The sequence below is a fragment of the Pristiophorus japonicus genome, chromosome 14, assembly GCF_044704955.1.
Source record: "Pristiophorus japonicus isolate sPriJap1 chromosome 14, sPriJap1.hap1, whole genome shotgun sequence".
Taxonomy (NCBI): Eukaryota; Metazoa; Chordata; class Chondrichthyes; family Pristiophoridae; genus Pristiophorus; species Pristiophorus japonicus.
The window spans coordinates 163714540-163732503 of record NC_091990.1 but is presented as its reverse complement, the minus strand read 5'-3'; the positions used below and the strand labels follow the sequence as shown (position 1 = coordinate 163732503).

The window sequence follows — 17964 nt, the reverse complement described above, 5'->3', positions numbered from 1 at the left end:
ACATTAGTAAAATAAATTTGCTTCATACTTCAAAATTAAAGTGAGGTTTGATATAATCTTCTGCAGTTTTCAAAACAGGAATGATATTATGAAAGCATAAGTTGAGTAGCTAAAGGGTTTTTTTTTTTCGTTGCCAATCTTTCCAATTCTTTGTCAAATCACAAACGCCAGAGGTCACCTTGCACACATCAAGGATCACTCTGCGCCAATGCTCTTAGCCAAAAGGCCTAGAGCCACTGCACCGTTCCTGGAAGTACTGCTACCAGGTTCGTGCCATGGAGGTGGATGGGTCAGGCCCCCCACACACCTCCGTGGAGGTGGATGGGTCAATCCACCCCACCCACCTCCTATTTCCAAAAAGCATAGGAGAACCACCTTCCTGATCCAGGGAGAACCACTTTGGGGTCATGGTTACTCCCCTGTCAGGTCAGTTACGCATGATCTTAGCCAAAAGGCCGAGAAGCGATTTGTTGCTGGTTTCCCAAGCACACTATTGAAAGCTTATCTAGACCTCAAGACAAGGATATACACTCTTGATATGTATGTAAATATTGTAACTGTATAAGACTTGCCACCAGAGGCAAGTGTTGGAGGCCCAAGGGTCACCTGCACACCTCGTGCAAGGAAGTATAAAAGGTTGTCTGCCATGCTGCTTAGGCACTCTGGAGTTGTATTAAAGAGACTAAGGTCACATTAGTTTTAGCTCACAGTACTCAGTCTTGTGAAATTCTTCCATACTTAACAATTGCGACGAGTAACAGATTACAAACTTGCACGCAGTCATGGTTGCCATTGGTATTTTAGAGAGATATGTAGAGGGTGATGATTGGGAAGCCTTCGTTGAGTGTCTCGACCAGTACTTTGTGGCCAACGAGCTGGATGGGAACAATAAAGTGATCAAGCGCAAGGCGATTCTCCTCACCTGTATGGGTACACAATATACGGCCTCATCAAGAATCTGTTAGCACCGGAGAAACCAGTGGAGAAGACATATACAGAGTTGTGTACGCTGGTTCGGAACCACCTCAAGCCGAAGGAGAGCATCTTAATGGCCAGGTATCGCTTCTACACGCACCACCGCTCCGAGGGCCAGGACATGGCGAGTTATGTCGCTGACCTGAGACGCCTTGCGGGAACTTGTGAATTTGCTGGATTTTGGGTGGAAATGCTGCGGGACTTTTTTGTGCTTGGCATCGGACACGAGATCATTCTTCGCAAGTTGCTGTCCGCCGAATCCCTAGACCTAAGCAAGGCCATCACGATAGGCCAGGCATTCATATCCATGAGCGATAATACCAGACAGATATCTTCCCAGCATCGAAGCTCACCGGCAAGTACTATGCATAAAATAACGTCGCTAGAAGGCAGAACTGCATATGGCAGGGCCTACACATCTGCAGCTGCAAGACCTAGGATGACTCAGAGTCCGTCATTGGGCGTGAATGCAAATCCATTAGCACCATGTTGGCGCTGCAGGGATAATCATCGAGCCCATCAATGTTGATTCAAGCACTACGTGTGCAAAGACTGCGAAACAATGGGGCACCTCCAGCGAATGTGCAAGTGTGCTACGACTCACCACGTGGCAGAGTTGGCAGAGGATGATCGATCCGGCGCGGATCATGCAGAACAAACAAGAGAGGCAACTCAACCTGAGGAAGAAATGTATGGGGTACACACCTTCACCACCAAGAGCCCTCCTATCATGTTGAAAGTCAAATATTCTGGTATCAATGGAGTTGGACACAGGGGCGAGTCAGTCAATTATGAGCCAGAAGACTTTTGAGAAACTGTGGGGCAACAAGGCACAATGGCCCAAACTGAGCCCAATTCAGACAAAGCTGCGCACCTATACCAAAGAGCTCATACCAGACATTGGCAGTGCGGCAGTTAAGGTATCATACGATGGAGCTGTGCACGATTTACCACTGTGGAATGTACCAGGCAATGGCCCAACACTATTCAGCAGAAGCTGGCTGGGAAAGATTCGATGGAACTGGGACGACATCAAAGCACTATCTTCAGTGGATGATGCCTCGTGCGCCCAAGTGCTGAGCAAGTTTCCGTCACTATTTGAACCAGGCATCGGCAACTTCACAGGCGCCAAGGTGCAAATCCATCTAGTCCCCGATGCAAGGCCCATTCATCACAAGGCTCGAGCAGTTCCATATATGACGAGGGAGAAAGTCGAGATCGAATTGGACAGACTTCAACGAGAGGGAATCATATCGCCAGTTGAGTTCAACGAGTGGGCCAGTCCGATTGTTCCGGTGTTGAAAAGCGAAGGCACGGTCAGAATCTGCGGAGACTACAAGGTAACGATCAACCGAGTCTAGTTACAAGACCAGTACCCGCTACCCAAGGCAGATGACCTGTTTGTAACGTTAGCGGGGGGGAAGTCGTTCACCAAGTTGGACCTAACCTCCGCCTACATGACACAGGAGCTGGCTGAATCTTCGAAAAGATTGACGTGCATCAACACGCACAAAGGACTGTTTATATACCACAGGTGCCCTTTTGAGATTCGCTCGGCTGCTGCCATCTTCCAGAGGAACATGGACAGTCTGCTGAAATCAGTTTCGCGCACCGTTGTGTTTGAAGACAACATCCTGATCACCGGTCGTGACACCACCGAACACCTGCACAACCTGAAAGAGGTTCTAAGTTGACTGGACAGAGTGGGACTCAGGCTGAAACACTCCAAGTGTGTTTTCCTGGTGCCAGAGGTCGAATTTTTGGGGAGAAAGATTGCGGCAGACGGCATCAGACCCAAGGACTCAAAGACAGAGGCCATCAAGAATGCACCCAGACCACAGAATGTGACGGAGCTGCATTTGTTCCTGGGACTCCTCAGCTATTTTGGTAACTTTCTACCCGGGTTGAGCACTTTGCTGGAACCGTTGCACATGTTGCTACGTAAGGGTGACGACTGGGTTTGGGGTAAATCTCAAGAAACAGCCTTTAAGGCCAGAAACCTACTTTGTTCTAATAAGTTACTTGTACTGTATGACCCATGTAAACGATTAGTGCTAGTTTGTGATGCATCTTCGTACGGGGTTGGCTGTGTGTTACAGCAAACCAATGTATCGGGCAAACTTCAACCGGTTGCATATGCGTCTAGAGGTCTGTCTAAGGCTGAAAGAGCCTACAGTATGGTCGGGAAAGAGGCATTAGCATATGTATATGGGATTAAGAAAATGCACAAATACTTATTTGGACTTAGCTTTGAGCTTGAAACCGACCACAAACCGTTCATTTTGCTGTTTTCAGAAAGCATAGGTATAAACACCAATGCTTCATCCCGCATTCAAAGATGGGCACTAACATTGTCCGCCTATGACTATGTTATCCGCCACAGACCAGTCACGGAGAATTGTGCTGATGCCCTCAGTCGGCTACCGTTGCCCACTCCCGGGGTGGAAATGGCACAGACTTGCTTCTGGTCATGGATGCTTTTGAGAGCGAGGGGTCACCCATCACTGCTCGCCAGATCAGGACCTGGACCAGCCAGGATCCTGTGCTATCACTTGTAAAAAGTTGCGTCCTCAATGGGAGCTGGTCGGCCGTTCCCAGGGAAATCAAGATGAAATTAAGCTGTTTCACCGACGCAAAGATGAAATGTCCATCCAGTCGGATTGTCTCTTATAGGGTAATCGCGTGGTTTTGCCAAAAAAAGGCAGGGAAACATTGATCCATGACCCACTCAGGCATAGTCATGATGAAGGCTATAGCCAGGTCGCATGTTTGGTGGCCCGGCATTGACTCGGACTTAGAATCATGCGTACACCAGTGCAACACGTGCTCACAATTGAGCAATGCACCAAGGGAGGCTCCATTGAGTCTGTGGTCATGGCCCTCCAAACCGTGGTCCAGGATCCATGTAGATTTTGCTGGCCCCTTTCTCGGAAAGATGTTTTTAGTTGTAGTGGACGCTTACTCTAAATGGATTGAATGTGTAATCATGTCATCCAATACATCCACTGCCACTATTGAAAGCCTCCGGGCTATGTTCGCCACCCATGGCTTGCCGACGTCACCAGCTCAGAATTCAACAAGTTTATTACCTGCAATGGCATCAAGCATGTAAGGTCTGCCCCGTTTAAGCCCGCATCCAACGGTCAAGCTGAACGGGCAGTCCAAACTATCAAGCAGAGCTTGAAACGCGTGACGGAAGGCTCCTTGCAGACCCGCTTATCTTTGGTTCTGCTCAGCTACCAGACGCGCCCCCACTCACTCATGGGGGTTCCCCCTGCAGAATTGTTAATGAAGAGAGCACTCAAAACCAGGCTCTCCCTGATCATGTGGAAACCCAGCGTCACCGGCAAAACATGTACCATGATCGCACGGCTGTATCGTGTGAAATTGTTGTTAACCACCCTGTGTTTGACCTTAATTATGGTCATGGTCCTAAATGGGTCGCTGGCACTGTCTTGGCCAAGGGGGGGAATAGAGTGTTTATAGTCAAACCATTGAATGGACAAACGTGCAGAAAGCATTTGGATCAGACCAAACTGCGGTTCACCAACAACCAGGAACAACCTGAAGAAGACATCACCATCATCGATCCACCAACACACACCCAACCAGCAATCGATCTCGCTGTCAATCAAGAGGATGAACCCACCATTCCCAACAGTTCTGTCAGACCAGCCGCGCCGCAATGCAGCAATGGTCTGACCAACTCACCCATGCCAGAGTTTGAACTCAGACGATCAACCAGGGAGCATAGGGCCCCGGATCGTCTCAACTTGTAAATAATTTGTATCAAAGACTTTGGGGGGGGGGGCAGTGATGTTATGTATGTAAACATTATAACTGTGTAAGACTTTCCACCAGAGGGCACAACTGTTGGAGGCCCAAGGGTCACCTGCACACCTCGTGCAAGGGAGTATAAAAGGTTGCCTGCCATGCTGCTTAGGCACTCTGGAGTTGTGTTAAAGAGATTAAGGTCACATCAGTTTCAGCTCACAGTACTCAATCTTGTGGAGTTCTTCCATACTTAACACTTGAAGGTATGGGGAGTTGGGATTCAGCCATGAGAGTGATCTAAGATACAAGAATCAAAATAGACGAGACCAAAAAATGGAGCAGTCGTGCATTTATATTGTTCGCACATTAGTTGTACTTGCTGCCTTATCATATTTTGTATATTCTACAATAACAATTGTAGTAAAACCCTGGAATGCAAGTCTAATTTTTAATGTTGAGAAGTGAGATTGCAGTTTCCACACAAAGCTTTAAAATCACAAGCCAAGTAAATGGACAGAATCACAACAATTGCCAATTATACACAGAACAGCAGAAATGCACAGGAAATTAACATCCTAACTGCAGCAATATTTAAAAACTTAATCTTACCAACATGTCCAATCAAGGATGAAATCTCAATTTAAATAGAGTCCAGTTTTGACAAAGAACAGTTATTTACACTCAACCAGTATATTTTTATTATGCAATTTTCTTCAATGGCAGTACGCTCCACCCAGGGCTTAGCCCAGTTCGCCGTACTACCTGTGTAAACATAGAGAATATAGGTTGGATTTTCCTCTTTCTGTCAGATGGTTAGGGAAGCTCTGTCCACCACTTTTACTTGTACCATTTTCCTAGGTTGAGGGTCATTACTTATGTAGGGTGAGCTTCTAGTGGGATGCCTGTTACAAACAGGGAACCCGCCACCATCAAAGAAGAAGTAGAGGTGCTGGTGAGGATAACTGTAGAGGGGAGAGCCCATTGAAAGAGGCAGAAGCGCCCCTTGGGAAAGTCTTGTGATATTATTTCAATGAAGGTCCCAAACTGGATCGATGCCATCAAGATTTGTGTGCTTGGGGTCTTTATGGATGAGAGATGGCTACTATCAACAAACTGACCAGCTTTGTGCCACCGCCCCCGGGTCTAACCCCACTCCTCTCCTGGTAATCTCTGAGAAGCAGCACCAGTAGAAAGCATTTGGGTGGGTTTCTAGACCCTGTCTCCCTATCATCATTTACACGCAGAAGGTGGCTTTAAATGCTGAGGCAGATCAGGTCAGGTGAGAATGAAGCAGTGTGCCTCCACACCTGATTTCCTTGAAAATCCAACTCTAAGTGTTGACAGCGATTTGACTATAAGAGGCTTCCCAAATGAGCCCAATTTGTCTTCCCCTACATTCCATATACTTGTATTTTCCAGCAAGAGGTCTCTACATAGCTGTCAGGTGCAGGAGCCATGGCTGCTATTTTTGTTCCCTACCTAGACCAGGGTGCTGAAGCCAATTACTGTTCTAGCTGAGATCAGGTAACTCAGCCTTTACTGTTGAGGTATGCAGAAAAACACTGCTGGCACTGATAAATGAAAAAGACCAAGTCTTTTGGATGACATCAACATGACATAAACCTGATTGAAAACACCAATGTGTCAGAGTGCACATTGAAGAGTCAGAGGAGCCTGCGAATTCTCTGCCTCCTGAACCAGAACTAATGAACAATGTTTCTTCAATGTACAATGCCAATGCTGTGCCAGGCACTTCAGCAGCAAAACTTCAAACCCCACCCACTCCCATGGCCCAATGAGCAAGGGTAACTCTATTGCAGCACCAAGCCAGACAAACCAGAAGGTCCCAGGTTTGGTATCCAGTTGGGAGATACAACTGGTCTTGTTACTGACTGCAACCCAGTGAGTGTGACTGGAACGTGTATGTGGACAGGTGAGGCAGGATCAGGCTGGGATGTGTTGCCTTCCATGACTGAATTCTCTGTAGACATCCCCTTTCTATGCTAGCGGACGAAGAATGATCACTTGGCCAAAGGGGCTGTTTCTACCCCTGAAACTACTTACCAACAAGACACAGTGCTTTCAGGGAAGAATTAACTTAAAAAATGTATAAAAAACACAGCAGAAATACTGAATTGCATGGAAACAGTCTGTCTTTGGAGCCTGGGTACCTTTCATAGGCTAACAAGGACTTTGATCCCACCTGTATGCAATCGACGACTGGGTGAGTTTTGATAACAATTCCAGTCACACAAATTTTCTCAATTATGTACAAGGAAAATATGACCATAAAAGCTGTTGGATTGTAGTAAGTACTGCCTTGCCAGTGATGCCCACATGCCAAGAACAAATAAATTAAAATAAAATTCTACTTGGCTACTCAGTATTTCCATAGTTCTTTTGAAATGTAGCATGACCAAAAGCCAAGCAATCAGAAGTATGTGAAAGAAAGGATATCACGCATGGTATAGGTATCTCCTTTGGGTGTAAGGGTGATGTTTGTGCTATTACAGATCACATACACAATTTGTGCATCAATAAACAGTGATAAAACCAAATGCAGCCTCAATTGGAACAGCAGCGCATGCTATCCACAGATTGTTGTTTCAACTTCCCTTTTTCCCTTTCCGATTTTTGTTGTAATCAGGGGCAAGGGGAGAGAGAGCACTTGCGTCAAGCCACGTAAAATTAATTTTGTTTTAAGAACCTTAGAATTTAGTCTTATTTTACTACAGGACCAATTAATTCCAGGGATTGACAGTTCCATAGGCTTCTCCAAACCTGGGCCTCCTGAGCTCACTAGGATTTTCCAAGTTGAGTGTAAATAACTTTGGGATTTTCCAGATTGGGAGCTGACAATGCTCACAACTTTTTCAGGCTGGGGTCTGACAGGCTCCGTAGGATGATACCCACCATGCATTCATAAACTCTTGGATTTGTTAAATTAAGTTAAACATTGATGTGTGTCAGAGTGCTCTAGTGAAGGGTTCCTGTTACGTCAGATCTGCATTAGTATTAGCATTTAAAGAATACATTAAACCCGACCATGAAGAAACTTGAACAGTGATCAGCTTGAGTTGTGTCAAACTGAATGAAGAGATCTTGCCTCTTTTAGCTGCAGCCCACTTTCATGACTGAGTGGTACATCCTTCACTGACAAGATTCTGCTGTGATTTTTTTTTTCCAAACTCATCTTCGCTTCACATAGTGTGTGTAATCCAGTACAGTAATATAAAAGTGTTATCAGGCAAGTTGTCAGTTAGCCTTCTCTAGCGGACATCTTTGGTGCATTATCTTTATTTTCATATCGTTCACACAGTTAAATGATGTGTCATCACATCACTCATTGAAGGCATTGGGGTTTTCGCTGCTATATCCCTAAAGGAAAAAAAATATTTCGAGTAACTTCAAAAGGTTCAAGCAATAGAAGTATTTTTTCTTTGATAATTCCTGCTTTTCCCCTCACTTTCCTTTCCTAGTGTAATAATCCTATCTACAAGACTATGGGGGTAATTTTTACTTTGGGAGATAGTGTAGAGCGGGCGACATTGGATCAGCCGCCTGTTATACATCTCTCACAATTTTTATTTCATATCAGAGCAGCATGAAGTTCTCTGAGTATCTTGGGCAATAATTTTCCTTCAACTAATACCACCCAAAACCAGATTAAATGATCATTCATCTCATTGCAGTTTGTAAGACCTTGCCGCATGCAAAATAGCTGCTTTATTTGTGTACATAACAGTCACTGCACTTCAAAGGGATTCAGTATGTGAGGTGCTTCAAGGCATTTTGAGAAATTATATGAAATCTTTCTTTGGTTTAACAATATCAGAGTTCAGATGTCATAAGGCTGTAACATCTTGTATCACCACAGCCACATAGGCACCATACCAGGGCTGTGTTTCCACTGCACCAACACAGTGCCATACCAGGGCTGTGTTTCCACTGCACCAACACAGTGCCATACCAGGGCTGTGTTTCCACTGCACCAACACAGTGCCATACCAGGGCTGTGTTTCCACTGCACCAACACAGTGCCATACCAGGGCTGTGTTTCCACTGCACCAACACAGTGCCATACCAGGGCTGTGTTTCCACTGCACCAACACAGTGCCATACCAGGGCTGTGTTTCCACTGCACCAACACAGTGCCATACCAGGCTGTGTTTACATCAACACAGGCATCACACCAGGGTTGTAGTTACACCATATTAATGCCTCTGTCACATCAAGGGCCAAGGTTACTAAACATTTACACCAGTGTCACTCAAAGTCTGCCTGAACCGTCCAAATAGCCAGACAGGGGCTGTGTTCACACTGTTATGGTTATGTGCTCCCTAAAAAACAACTATTTTTTAGAGCCCTAGCAGCTCAGTGTAGCAAAAACTTACTTCAGCTCCTGCTGTAATTGGTTGTATGTTTTCTTTAGATTTTCATTTCGCACTGAAACTGGGACATCAGGGATAAACCAAGCTGCAAGGTACTTGATGTAAACAACAATATTCTGAAACAGAAATGCAAATAGTTGTTTCATTTGATACTCTTACTATATTTGCACAACAAGCACCTTACCATATCAGAATTACTTCATTAAAATCCAATAAGATACAAACGAATTGGGCTGTAGAGAGATATTTGTTGCTGTTTAATGGACATCGTCCCATAGAGGATTAAGTGAACTATATAGAGATCTAGGGCTCAGTTCTCCTCCAATGGTGGGTTAGCAGTAGAGCGGGCATGACATCCATCCACACGATTCCATTACTAATCTGTGGAAATTGCTTCCCAGGGCCTTTATTTGCTATGCAGGGCAGGTATGGAGCAGCAATACCTCTCCTGATAGCGGTACCATTGCTTGGAGGGAGGGAATACTGTTTACACAATACTGTGCACATTGGTAGTACAAGTTGAACCTCTCTAGTCCGGGACTCTTTGGTTCGGCAACCTCCCTGGTCTGACATCATTCCTGGCAGGAGGTCACTGTGTCCTGGGGCTGGCTCTTCCTCCTCCTCTCCCAGCCACCTCCGGTGCTCCCTCAGAGGCTGGGTCGGCGCAGAGAGGGAGCGGGGTGTGCAGCGGCCGACTGAGGTGCCGAAGCTGGGCAGAACGCAGCCGGGTCGTTGTGCAGCATTTCGGGCCGACCTGACCGGTGAGGGGGCACTGGGGAGGCGCGGGGGGTGGGAACAGCCGGTCCAAGGACGCAGCGGCCAGCCCGACCTGGGGGAGAGCAGCCAGCCTCAGATCAGCAGTACACTTTATTCCTTTATAACTGTAATGCTTCTGTGTTGTTTGGTTTTGCTTTTTTTAACCGAGAACTCTGTGCAATAGCTCCACGGCATCTCGTGTCAACTGGACTCTGCTGTGGATTGCAGTAAATGTAGCAGGAACCTGTCTGGAAACTTTGCTGACAGTGGGATTTTTAAGTCTGGGGTCGGTGTGACTTCCCATGGTCTGGAAAATTCTCTGGTCTGGCACCGGTCAGGTCCCGAGGGTGCCAGACTGGAGAGGTTCAACCTGTAATGGCCTCTGCTGCAATTTGCAGGTGAGTAAACAGAGTTGCCTTGCCTTTAGGTCCCAGAAATGCTAAAAGTGGTGAGGGGTCTCAGGACCCTAGTACTCATTAAGTGTACTGTACAGAGAAGAGCTATTATTTACCACAAATAAAAGAAGAAAGGCCAAACGAGCAGCGGAAATTTGCCAGAACTGCATAGTATACTCAGAGGTATGTTCGTTTCTGTAGTCACTATACCTGGGGATGAGACAGATGACATGAATAAATTCAACACTTGTGAGCCTGATTCAATCAGAAATAACAAGTAAACATTGGAGAGCATCGCTGGTCCAGCACTAGTGACAATTAATGTTGCAAATACAAAAGAGTGATTAGTAGTAACAGGCAGCACTCTTTACAACCTCCTTTAAAGATTCAGTTACTCTTGTCTGAATTTTGGGGGTCTTATATTGATAGCTTTTTTTTTTAAACACAAATGCCTGCATCAATTTACATAAGATAGGTCCTGAAATGTCTGGGTTCCCACCCAAACACCGGAATTGTGGCAGAAGGAATTTCTATCCGCCAACATTTTTATTATTTGTTCGTGGGACGTGGGTGCTGCTGACAAGGCCAGCCTTTATTGACCATCCATAATTGCCCTTGAGAAGGTGGTGGTGAGCTGCCTTCTTGATCTGCTGCAGTTCGTGTCGTGAAGGTGCTCCCACAATGGCATTGACAGGCCATTGACCCCCCCCCCCCCATCTCAAATAACATGGATGGGGTCATTTTCATATTTGGGGCAGGCAGGCTACAACTATAGGAACACAGCAGAGGCACCTACACCTTCACTTGGTGATTGCTGTCCCACACTGATCTGACATTCTAAGTTAGTCTATTAACACTCCCAATTTTTCTTGAACCTCACCTTTGCTGGATCTGCACCAATCAAGAGTATGTGGCTAGAATTTTCCACTATGACAGAATTCCAGTGCATCTTCAGCCGGGTGGGAGTTCTGCCCACCCCAAAGGCCTTCCCCGGCTGATTAAATAATCACATAAATAATTTTGGTGGGCTCCTGGTGGAATTCCGACCTCGGTTGTGGAGCCTACCTTGGTGAGGGAGGAAAATCCCTGCAACAGGCCCTAGATAGCTGGCTATAACGAGCCAGAATTTGCTGTCAAAATAACGCGAGGTTAATGGCACTCACTATTATTTATGCGCAAACGGTACAGCAACATTAGTTGAGGGCAGATGCGAGATTAAACGTGGAAATCTAAAAGTTGCTATGCGAGATGTGCCACTCCACCGTTAGATTCGCAAAAATGGCATTTCGCTGCCTGCCTCATCACTGAATTGCATTGACTGGAGTGAAGTTGCTGTATTTGAGTGGTAGATATGAACTAAACTCACTACAGAATGTCAGGTCTTGTCATTTCAAGTCTAAGTACCTGTTTACTAACGTGAGAAGTGTTAATTACTGCCAATCAACCTCTCTGCAACTGAAAATTAACTATTGCAAGCGTGGGGCCTCATCCTTCAGGTTGTAATTGTTGTTGGAGATTTAAAAAATGTAAAATATTAAATTTAATTTTTGTAATAAATTTTCCTTTCTATCTCTTCTCTCACGCTCTCTTAATCTTAATTCATTTCTCTCTGTATATTTTTCATTCTGTACCTGATTGCATTTATATAGCACCGGGAAAGTGACAGTTGCTCCCTGGAGAAAGAACCTGCTGTTCTCTCTCAGGATGACAGCATTTGTACTCCCACCACTGCCTCTCGCCAGTGCCATTGCAGCTGCCTGTCAGCCAGATAGCCCAGGGCTGCCACCTATGCCAAGGTGGTGTAGTCTACAGCTGAGCCTTCTAAGCCCAGAGCTGCTCGAGGTCATCCTGCAACACCATCTGCAGTGTTCCCCCATGGAAAGTCAGCAGCCTTCCATCAGCCAAGCTGCAGCCACTGGGGTAACACTGCGTAGGAGCACTAGAATAGGCAAAGGAACACAAAAAACAGACACTAAGGGAATGCACAAGGGCGATTAGTTGACTTTGTTAATGTAATACTGGAATTAATCATTTATAAATTATGTCTGGAAGGTTTGTTTTGTGGTGGCTTTCATTTCTGCATTGTGCCCAAGAGGACACTGTGATGTTCGGTGACAGAGGGATGGTAAGGTGGGGAAGTGTTGAGCAACGGAGATCTGGGGTTTCATTCAGGGGAACCGGAGTCTGATGATCCGCTCATGGACAGTCCGTCTGGAACGGGGATTTGTAGCTGTCTCCTCCCTTCCTCCTCCTCACCCTAATCTTCTTGCTCCTCCTCCTGAGGTGGTCGTGGAACTCGTGGTGGCAAGGGCTGTACCCTCATGATGGCCAAGCTGTGGAGGTTGCAGAAGACCATCACAAATTGGGACATCCAATTCGATGAATACTAGAGAGCTTCTCCCGAGCAGTCAAGGCAACAGAACTGTTGCTTCAGCAGCCCGATGGTCTGCTCGATGAGGTTCATCGTGGCAGCATGGCGGTCATTATATAATTGCTGGCCATGAGTGGTGGGTTGCTAAGGGGAGTCATCAGCCGGGTGTAGAGTGAATAGCCTTTGTCCCAGAGCAGCCACCCTCGGGTTCGCCGTGGTGGTTGGAGGATTGCTGGCACACTGTACTGGCACAGGATGAAGGCATCATGACTGCTGCCAGGATACTGGGCATTCACCATCATTATGTGCTGGTTGTGGTCGCAACCATCTGCACATTGAGAGAGTGGTAGCCTTTGGCGGTTACGGTACATCTCAGTATTGATATGTGACGCCTGCAAAGCCACGTTTGTGCTGTCGATGGCACTCTGCTCCAAGGGGAAGCCGGTATCCTGGCAAAGCCATGTGCGCACTTCTCCTGCTTCTCTTTGTTTACAGAGAAAACAATGAAGTCCCTTCACCTAGAGTACAGAGCTTCTGTGACCTCCCGGATGCAGCGATGGATGGCAAACTGCGAGATGTTTGCTATGTCTCCTGTTCCAGCCTGGAAGGATCTGCTGGCGACAAATCTCAAGGCCACGTTCACCTTGAGGGCCACTGGCAGAGCCGTCGTCACCCTGCTCTGAGGCTGCAGGTCTGGTTCCAAGAGCTTGCAGAGTTCTGTGACCATTTCTTTGGTAAAGTGGAGAATACACTGCTCCTGGCATAGGTGCAGGTAGGAGAAGAGCTCCCTGAAGACCCTAGGTGGGTAAGGCTTCATGTTGAGAACCCTCCTCCCCTTCCTCCTCCTCCTTTTGCGAGCAGATTGTCTTTGCTGCAGCACAAGGGGGACTGCAAGTAGAATCCCCATGACTGGGAGCAAGTGGTGCAGTCAGAGATCTTCCAGTTGCAGCCAATGCTTTTCCAATGTCCAGCAGCACTCCCTGCACACTTTAACAACGTTATAAATGTCTTCCATCAAGCCAGTATTGATATAAACTCTGCAAGAGCCAGTGCAAGAGAAATAATCGACTTACCTACTAGTTGGATGTATCCCTTTAAATAGCGCTGGTGAGGGGTCCCTCATGCAGCTCAATATGTACGGTTAGGAGAGGCTGTTGATTGGAACGGCGACGTCTAAAATGGCAAGTCATGTGTTAAATCAGTGTTACACGCTGACGGGTGTCACGATCTGCCTATTTTGCATACTGCTGGCACATGCATGTCCCACTCGCGCTATCGCCCTCACCAAGATGGCGACCAGCATGGGCCATGCCAGAGGTGGGTTAAAGCGAGGCAGCCGCCATTTTTTTCTCCAAACTGACCTTAACTGCCGACGCTTAGGTGCAGAATTTCGCGACCATGGTGTCAGATAAGGGAAATTAAGTAAAGGATTAAATGTTAGGATACTCATGAATTTATAGGTAAGAAAAGAGCCTTCCCGCAATGGGCTCAGTTTGTAAAGGCCCTGCCTACTGTGTAACTGGACCATATGGACTTGCAAGGGTCCAGATTCAATCTGTACTCTGTGTTGAATTCACTAAGGATGACAATAGGATGCTTCAATTGGACTCCGTGACCTGGGATAGCAAGAGGGGAAATCTGTTAGGATATGAAATTCTAATTATTATCCAGAGACTTCTGCTGGAAAATCTCCATGTGTGGATGCCAAGAGTGGATCTAATATCTTACCTGCAGTAGGTTATTGGAAATCCCACCAACTTTGACCCATCATCCAGAGGAACAGTTCCACTCTCAAAATTCTTCACGTAGAACACAGAGAGGCTGTTATTAACATACCCAGTCAGACAACTGCAAAGGAAACACATGGAGTTCAATTGTGTGACAACAACTTGCACTTTGATAGTACCTTTAATGTGAGAAAATATTACAATGCACTTTACAGAGGCGAAAAATGTATAGGGAAAAGGGTTAGATCACTTAAGGCATAGCCAGAGAGATAGATTTTAAGAAAGCTTTTAAAGGAGAGACAAGGAGCAAAATGCCCCCCTGTTTGGGGGACTCAGATGGGCATGCACTGCTGCTCCTGCTGTCCCCGCCAAAAGAAAAATCCATCCCCTTAAGGGCCGCTGGTTCGGCCGCTCGATCCCTGGTACAAGTGGGTTCAGTGTGTGTGGTACATGCTCCGCCCATTTGTATCTCAAATGTATGTAAAAGGATTCCGATTACAAATGGCCTCCAGCCTGAAGCAGGCAGGAGCTCCGTCCGCCTTTCTCAGGACGCTGTCTAAGATGGTGGCAGCTGGAATACCAGCATAAATAGGGCGGTAAGTGACCTGATGCCATTTTCAGGCTGATACTGTCCAATTTATGTTGGGTGGAGCAAGTTCAAATTTGCCCAATAGCAAGGCAGAGGTGTTGGGGAGAGTATCAGAGTGTGAAGCTAAGAGGCCCTGTGGCTGCACATGGAATAGAAAGAAGGGAATGCGGGGATCAAAGTCTTAAAAGCAGAGGACACATGATGGAATATAGTGCTGAAGGAGGTAAGAAAAGACAAAGTCATGGGAAAAACCTATAGATGAGGACAAATCTTTGAAATCTATGGGATGAGGAGCTAATGATTGTTGGCAAGGACAAGACTAATAGGAAATGGAACTTAGTGCAGGATAGAATGTGGGCAGTGGTGTTTTGGATGAGTTGGTGTTTGTGAAGAGCAAAGTTGGAAGGCTGACAAGACAGTACTTGAGTAATTGAGTTTGATGGTGACTTGAGTATGGGTAAGAGTTTCAGCGACAAAGGGAGTGTGGTGGGCCAGAGGCTAGTGATATTATGAAGGTGGAAATAGATTATTTTGGTGGTGGCTTTGGAAGAAGGTTTGAAGAGCAGCTCAGGATCTAATAGGAAACCAAGACTCAGGGGAGTCAAAGAGAATAACTCTGGTGTTGCTGATGTTGAACTTGATGAAATTCATGCTCATTCAGGGTCAGCTAAGCAGTTTGTCAGCAGTGGCGAATGAGAAGTCAAGAATAGTATTAAAGAAGTAGAGTTGAGCCCATGCCAAGAGGCAACATGTAGATGAAGAAAACAAGGTTGGATTGGGGGGAGGGGTAAAAATGTAAAATTGCAAAACGCAACCCCAAATCCCCCACCAGGGATGGAGACTTGGAACATACCCAGTGACCATGTGTGGATGGGAGAAGCCAAGACTGGTATTCTCTAGTTTTGTTGGGACAGGAGTGGAAACAAGCTAGGGGAATGCTATGGAGATGTACGACAAAGTGGATGGTAATGGAGAGGCTGACCGTATCGAATGTTGGGAGATAAGGTTAGGAATACAGAAGGAGAGCACACTGCAGCCGCAAGCTTCACCTTGGTATCTTTGACCAAGACGGTCTCTCTGTTGTGGGCAAGGCAGAAGCTGAAGTGAAAGGTTTCAAAGAGGAAGTGTTGATAGAAGTTGACATAGAGCTGGGTGATGACAATATGGCCTCGATATTTAGTGAGGCAGGGACGGATCCGGGGAGCGCATTTTTGGGGGGAGGGGAGGCTGTTGGAGAGAGAACCCAGAAATCACAGGAACATGGAGGTCCTTCCGAATTTATTTGCAGCACCTCATTATCATTTCTTTACTTCATTTCCTGCCGAGTAGTTGGCCAAGTTAACATGCTGGCCAGCTGCTGGGTGAGAAAGCTAGATATACAAGGCCTCAGCCGGCATCAGGAAAGTTCAGAGCATGGTGAGGAAGGGAGTGGGGTTTGAGCACAGCAATAGGAGGAAGGGAAAGATCAGAGATTTGTGGTGGGACGCCAGAAACTGGTAATCGGGAGAGAAGGAGGCAAAGCTTGGGGGTTGGCAGAGAGACCACGATCGCAGAAGATTTGTTCAGAAGCAATTCTATAAAAAGCACTAACCTGCTTGATCTGGCAGCTCCCACCTCAATTTTTCTGCCAGGTTTCCGAAGCCCTGGGAAACCCATCTGGCCAGCACTAAATTTAAATCAAGGTTCCAACTGCACTGTGGGAGCCTGATTTAAATATTATAATGAAATGTGTCTCCTCTCCACGATCAGGTCATGCAACCCGCCGCCGTAAAAATGGCAGCGGGCATGTACACGCCGGGTTGAGGCAGCGTTTCGTGATTTAGAATTTTTAACCCCCTCCGACCTTCACCCGCCCATCATAGCAGGGGGCAGATGAAAAATTTAAAATCAACCCCCATGTTTCAGTATTTTAAAGAGATTGAGGGTGAAGGCACACACTTAGGAGAGGGAGCATGGACATTGTCAGTAATGATGGCGTCTGGGCCTCCTCCTCTTCCATGATGGCGGCTGACCTTTCCCCCTCCTTCAGAGACAACTGGGCCTCGACTTCCCCACTGGTGACCTGGCCTCTTCCGAATGGTGAGCATCATGGCTGTGACCTTCCACCCAGAACTCCAGTGGGCCACTGACCCTCCCAATGCCTGACCCCAACCAAGCCCCGAATCACCTACCATCAAGGGCGCTACTCAGCGCTGAGCTTGCGGCCAACATCTCGCCGTAGGCAATTAGGCTCATACAGCAGTGCCTGGTCTCCAGTCGTCTTGGACCCCCTTACCACTGGACCAAGACCTTGCTCAGCTAAGCCCATGTGGTAGCCGGTGTGCAACCCCACATTAAAAGAACTCATGCACAGGCATCTTTCACTCCGTTAACATGAAGTTCGGGACCTGGAACGTCAGGACCCTCATGGACAACACCAGCAGCGACAGGCCGGAACGCCGCACTGCCATAGTTGCCCGGAAACTTAAGATGCTTTGATCAGAAATCAAGCGCAGGCAGCAGAAAGAGCATGCGGCAAACCAGTCCCACCCACCCCTTCCCTCAACGACATCAGTATTGGGAAAATGTTGGAATCAATCATTAAGGATGAAATAGCAGCACATTTGGAAAGCAGTGACAGGATCGGTCCAAGTCAGCATGGATTTATGAAAGGGAAATCATGCTTGATGAATCTTCTGGAATTTTTTGAGGATGTAACTAGCAGAGTGCACAAGGGAGAACCAGTGGATGTGGTGTATTTGGACTTTCAAAAGGCTTTTGATAAGATCCCGCACAACAGATTGGCGTGCAAAATCAAAGCACATGGTATTGGGGGTAATGTACTGACGTGGATAGAGAACTGGTTGGCAGACAGGAAGCAGAGAGTCGGGATAAACAGGTCCTTTTCAGAATGGCAGGCAGTGACTAATGGAGTGCCGCAGGGCTCCGTGCTGGGACCCCAGCTATTTACAATATACATTAACGATTTAGATGAAGGAATTGAATG

The 17964-nt window shown here is 46.7% G+C and overlaps 1 protein-coding gene and 1 non-coding gene across 6 annotated transcripts in view; both read right to left on the bottom strand.

Annotated features, from left to right (window-relative positions):
* Positions 1-270: 270 nt before the first annotated feature.
* Positions 271-467, bottom strand: LOC139280397 (U2 spliceosomal RNA). Its single transcript, XR_011596665.1, has one exon. It is a non-coding gene; the product is annotated as a U2 spliceosomal RNA (small nuclear RNA).
* A 4716-nt stretch (positions 468-5183) lies between these two features.
* Positions 5184-17964, bottom strand: part of LOC139280184 (anoctamin-9-like) — a 242322-nt gene continuing 229541 nt past the window's right edge. For 4 of the 5 annotated variants that reach the window (XM_070899766.1, XM_070899762.1, XM_070899763.1 and 1 more), the window contains 4 exons: positions 14391-14510; positions 10408-10501; positions 9144-9256; positions 5184-8127 (listed from right to left, as the gene is read on the bottom strand). In XM_070899766.1, the coding sequence (XP_070755867.1) occupies positions 8061-8127; positions 9144-9256; positions 10408-10501; positions 14391-14510 (394 nt within the window). In that variant the 3' untranslated portion in view covers positions 5184-8060. Of the gene's footprint in view, positions 8128-9143; positions 9257-10407; positions 10502-13735; positions 13836-14390; positions 14511-17964 lie in introns of those variants that run through there. The other variant, XM_070899764.1, reaches the window with a different exon arrangement.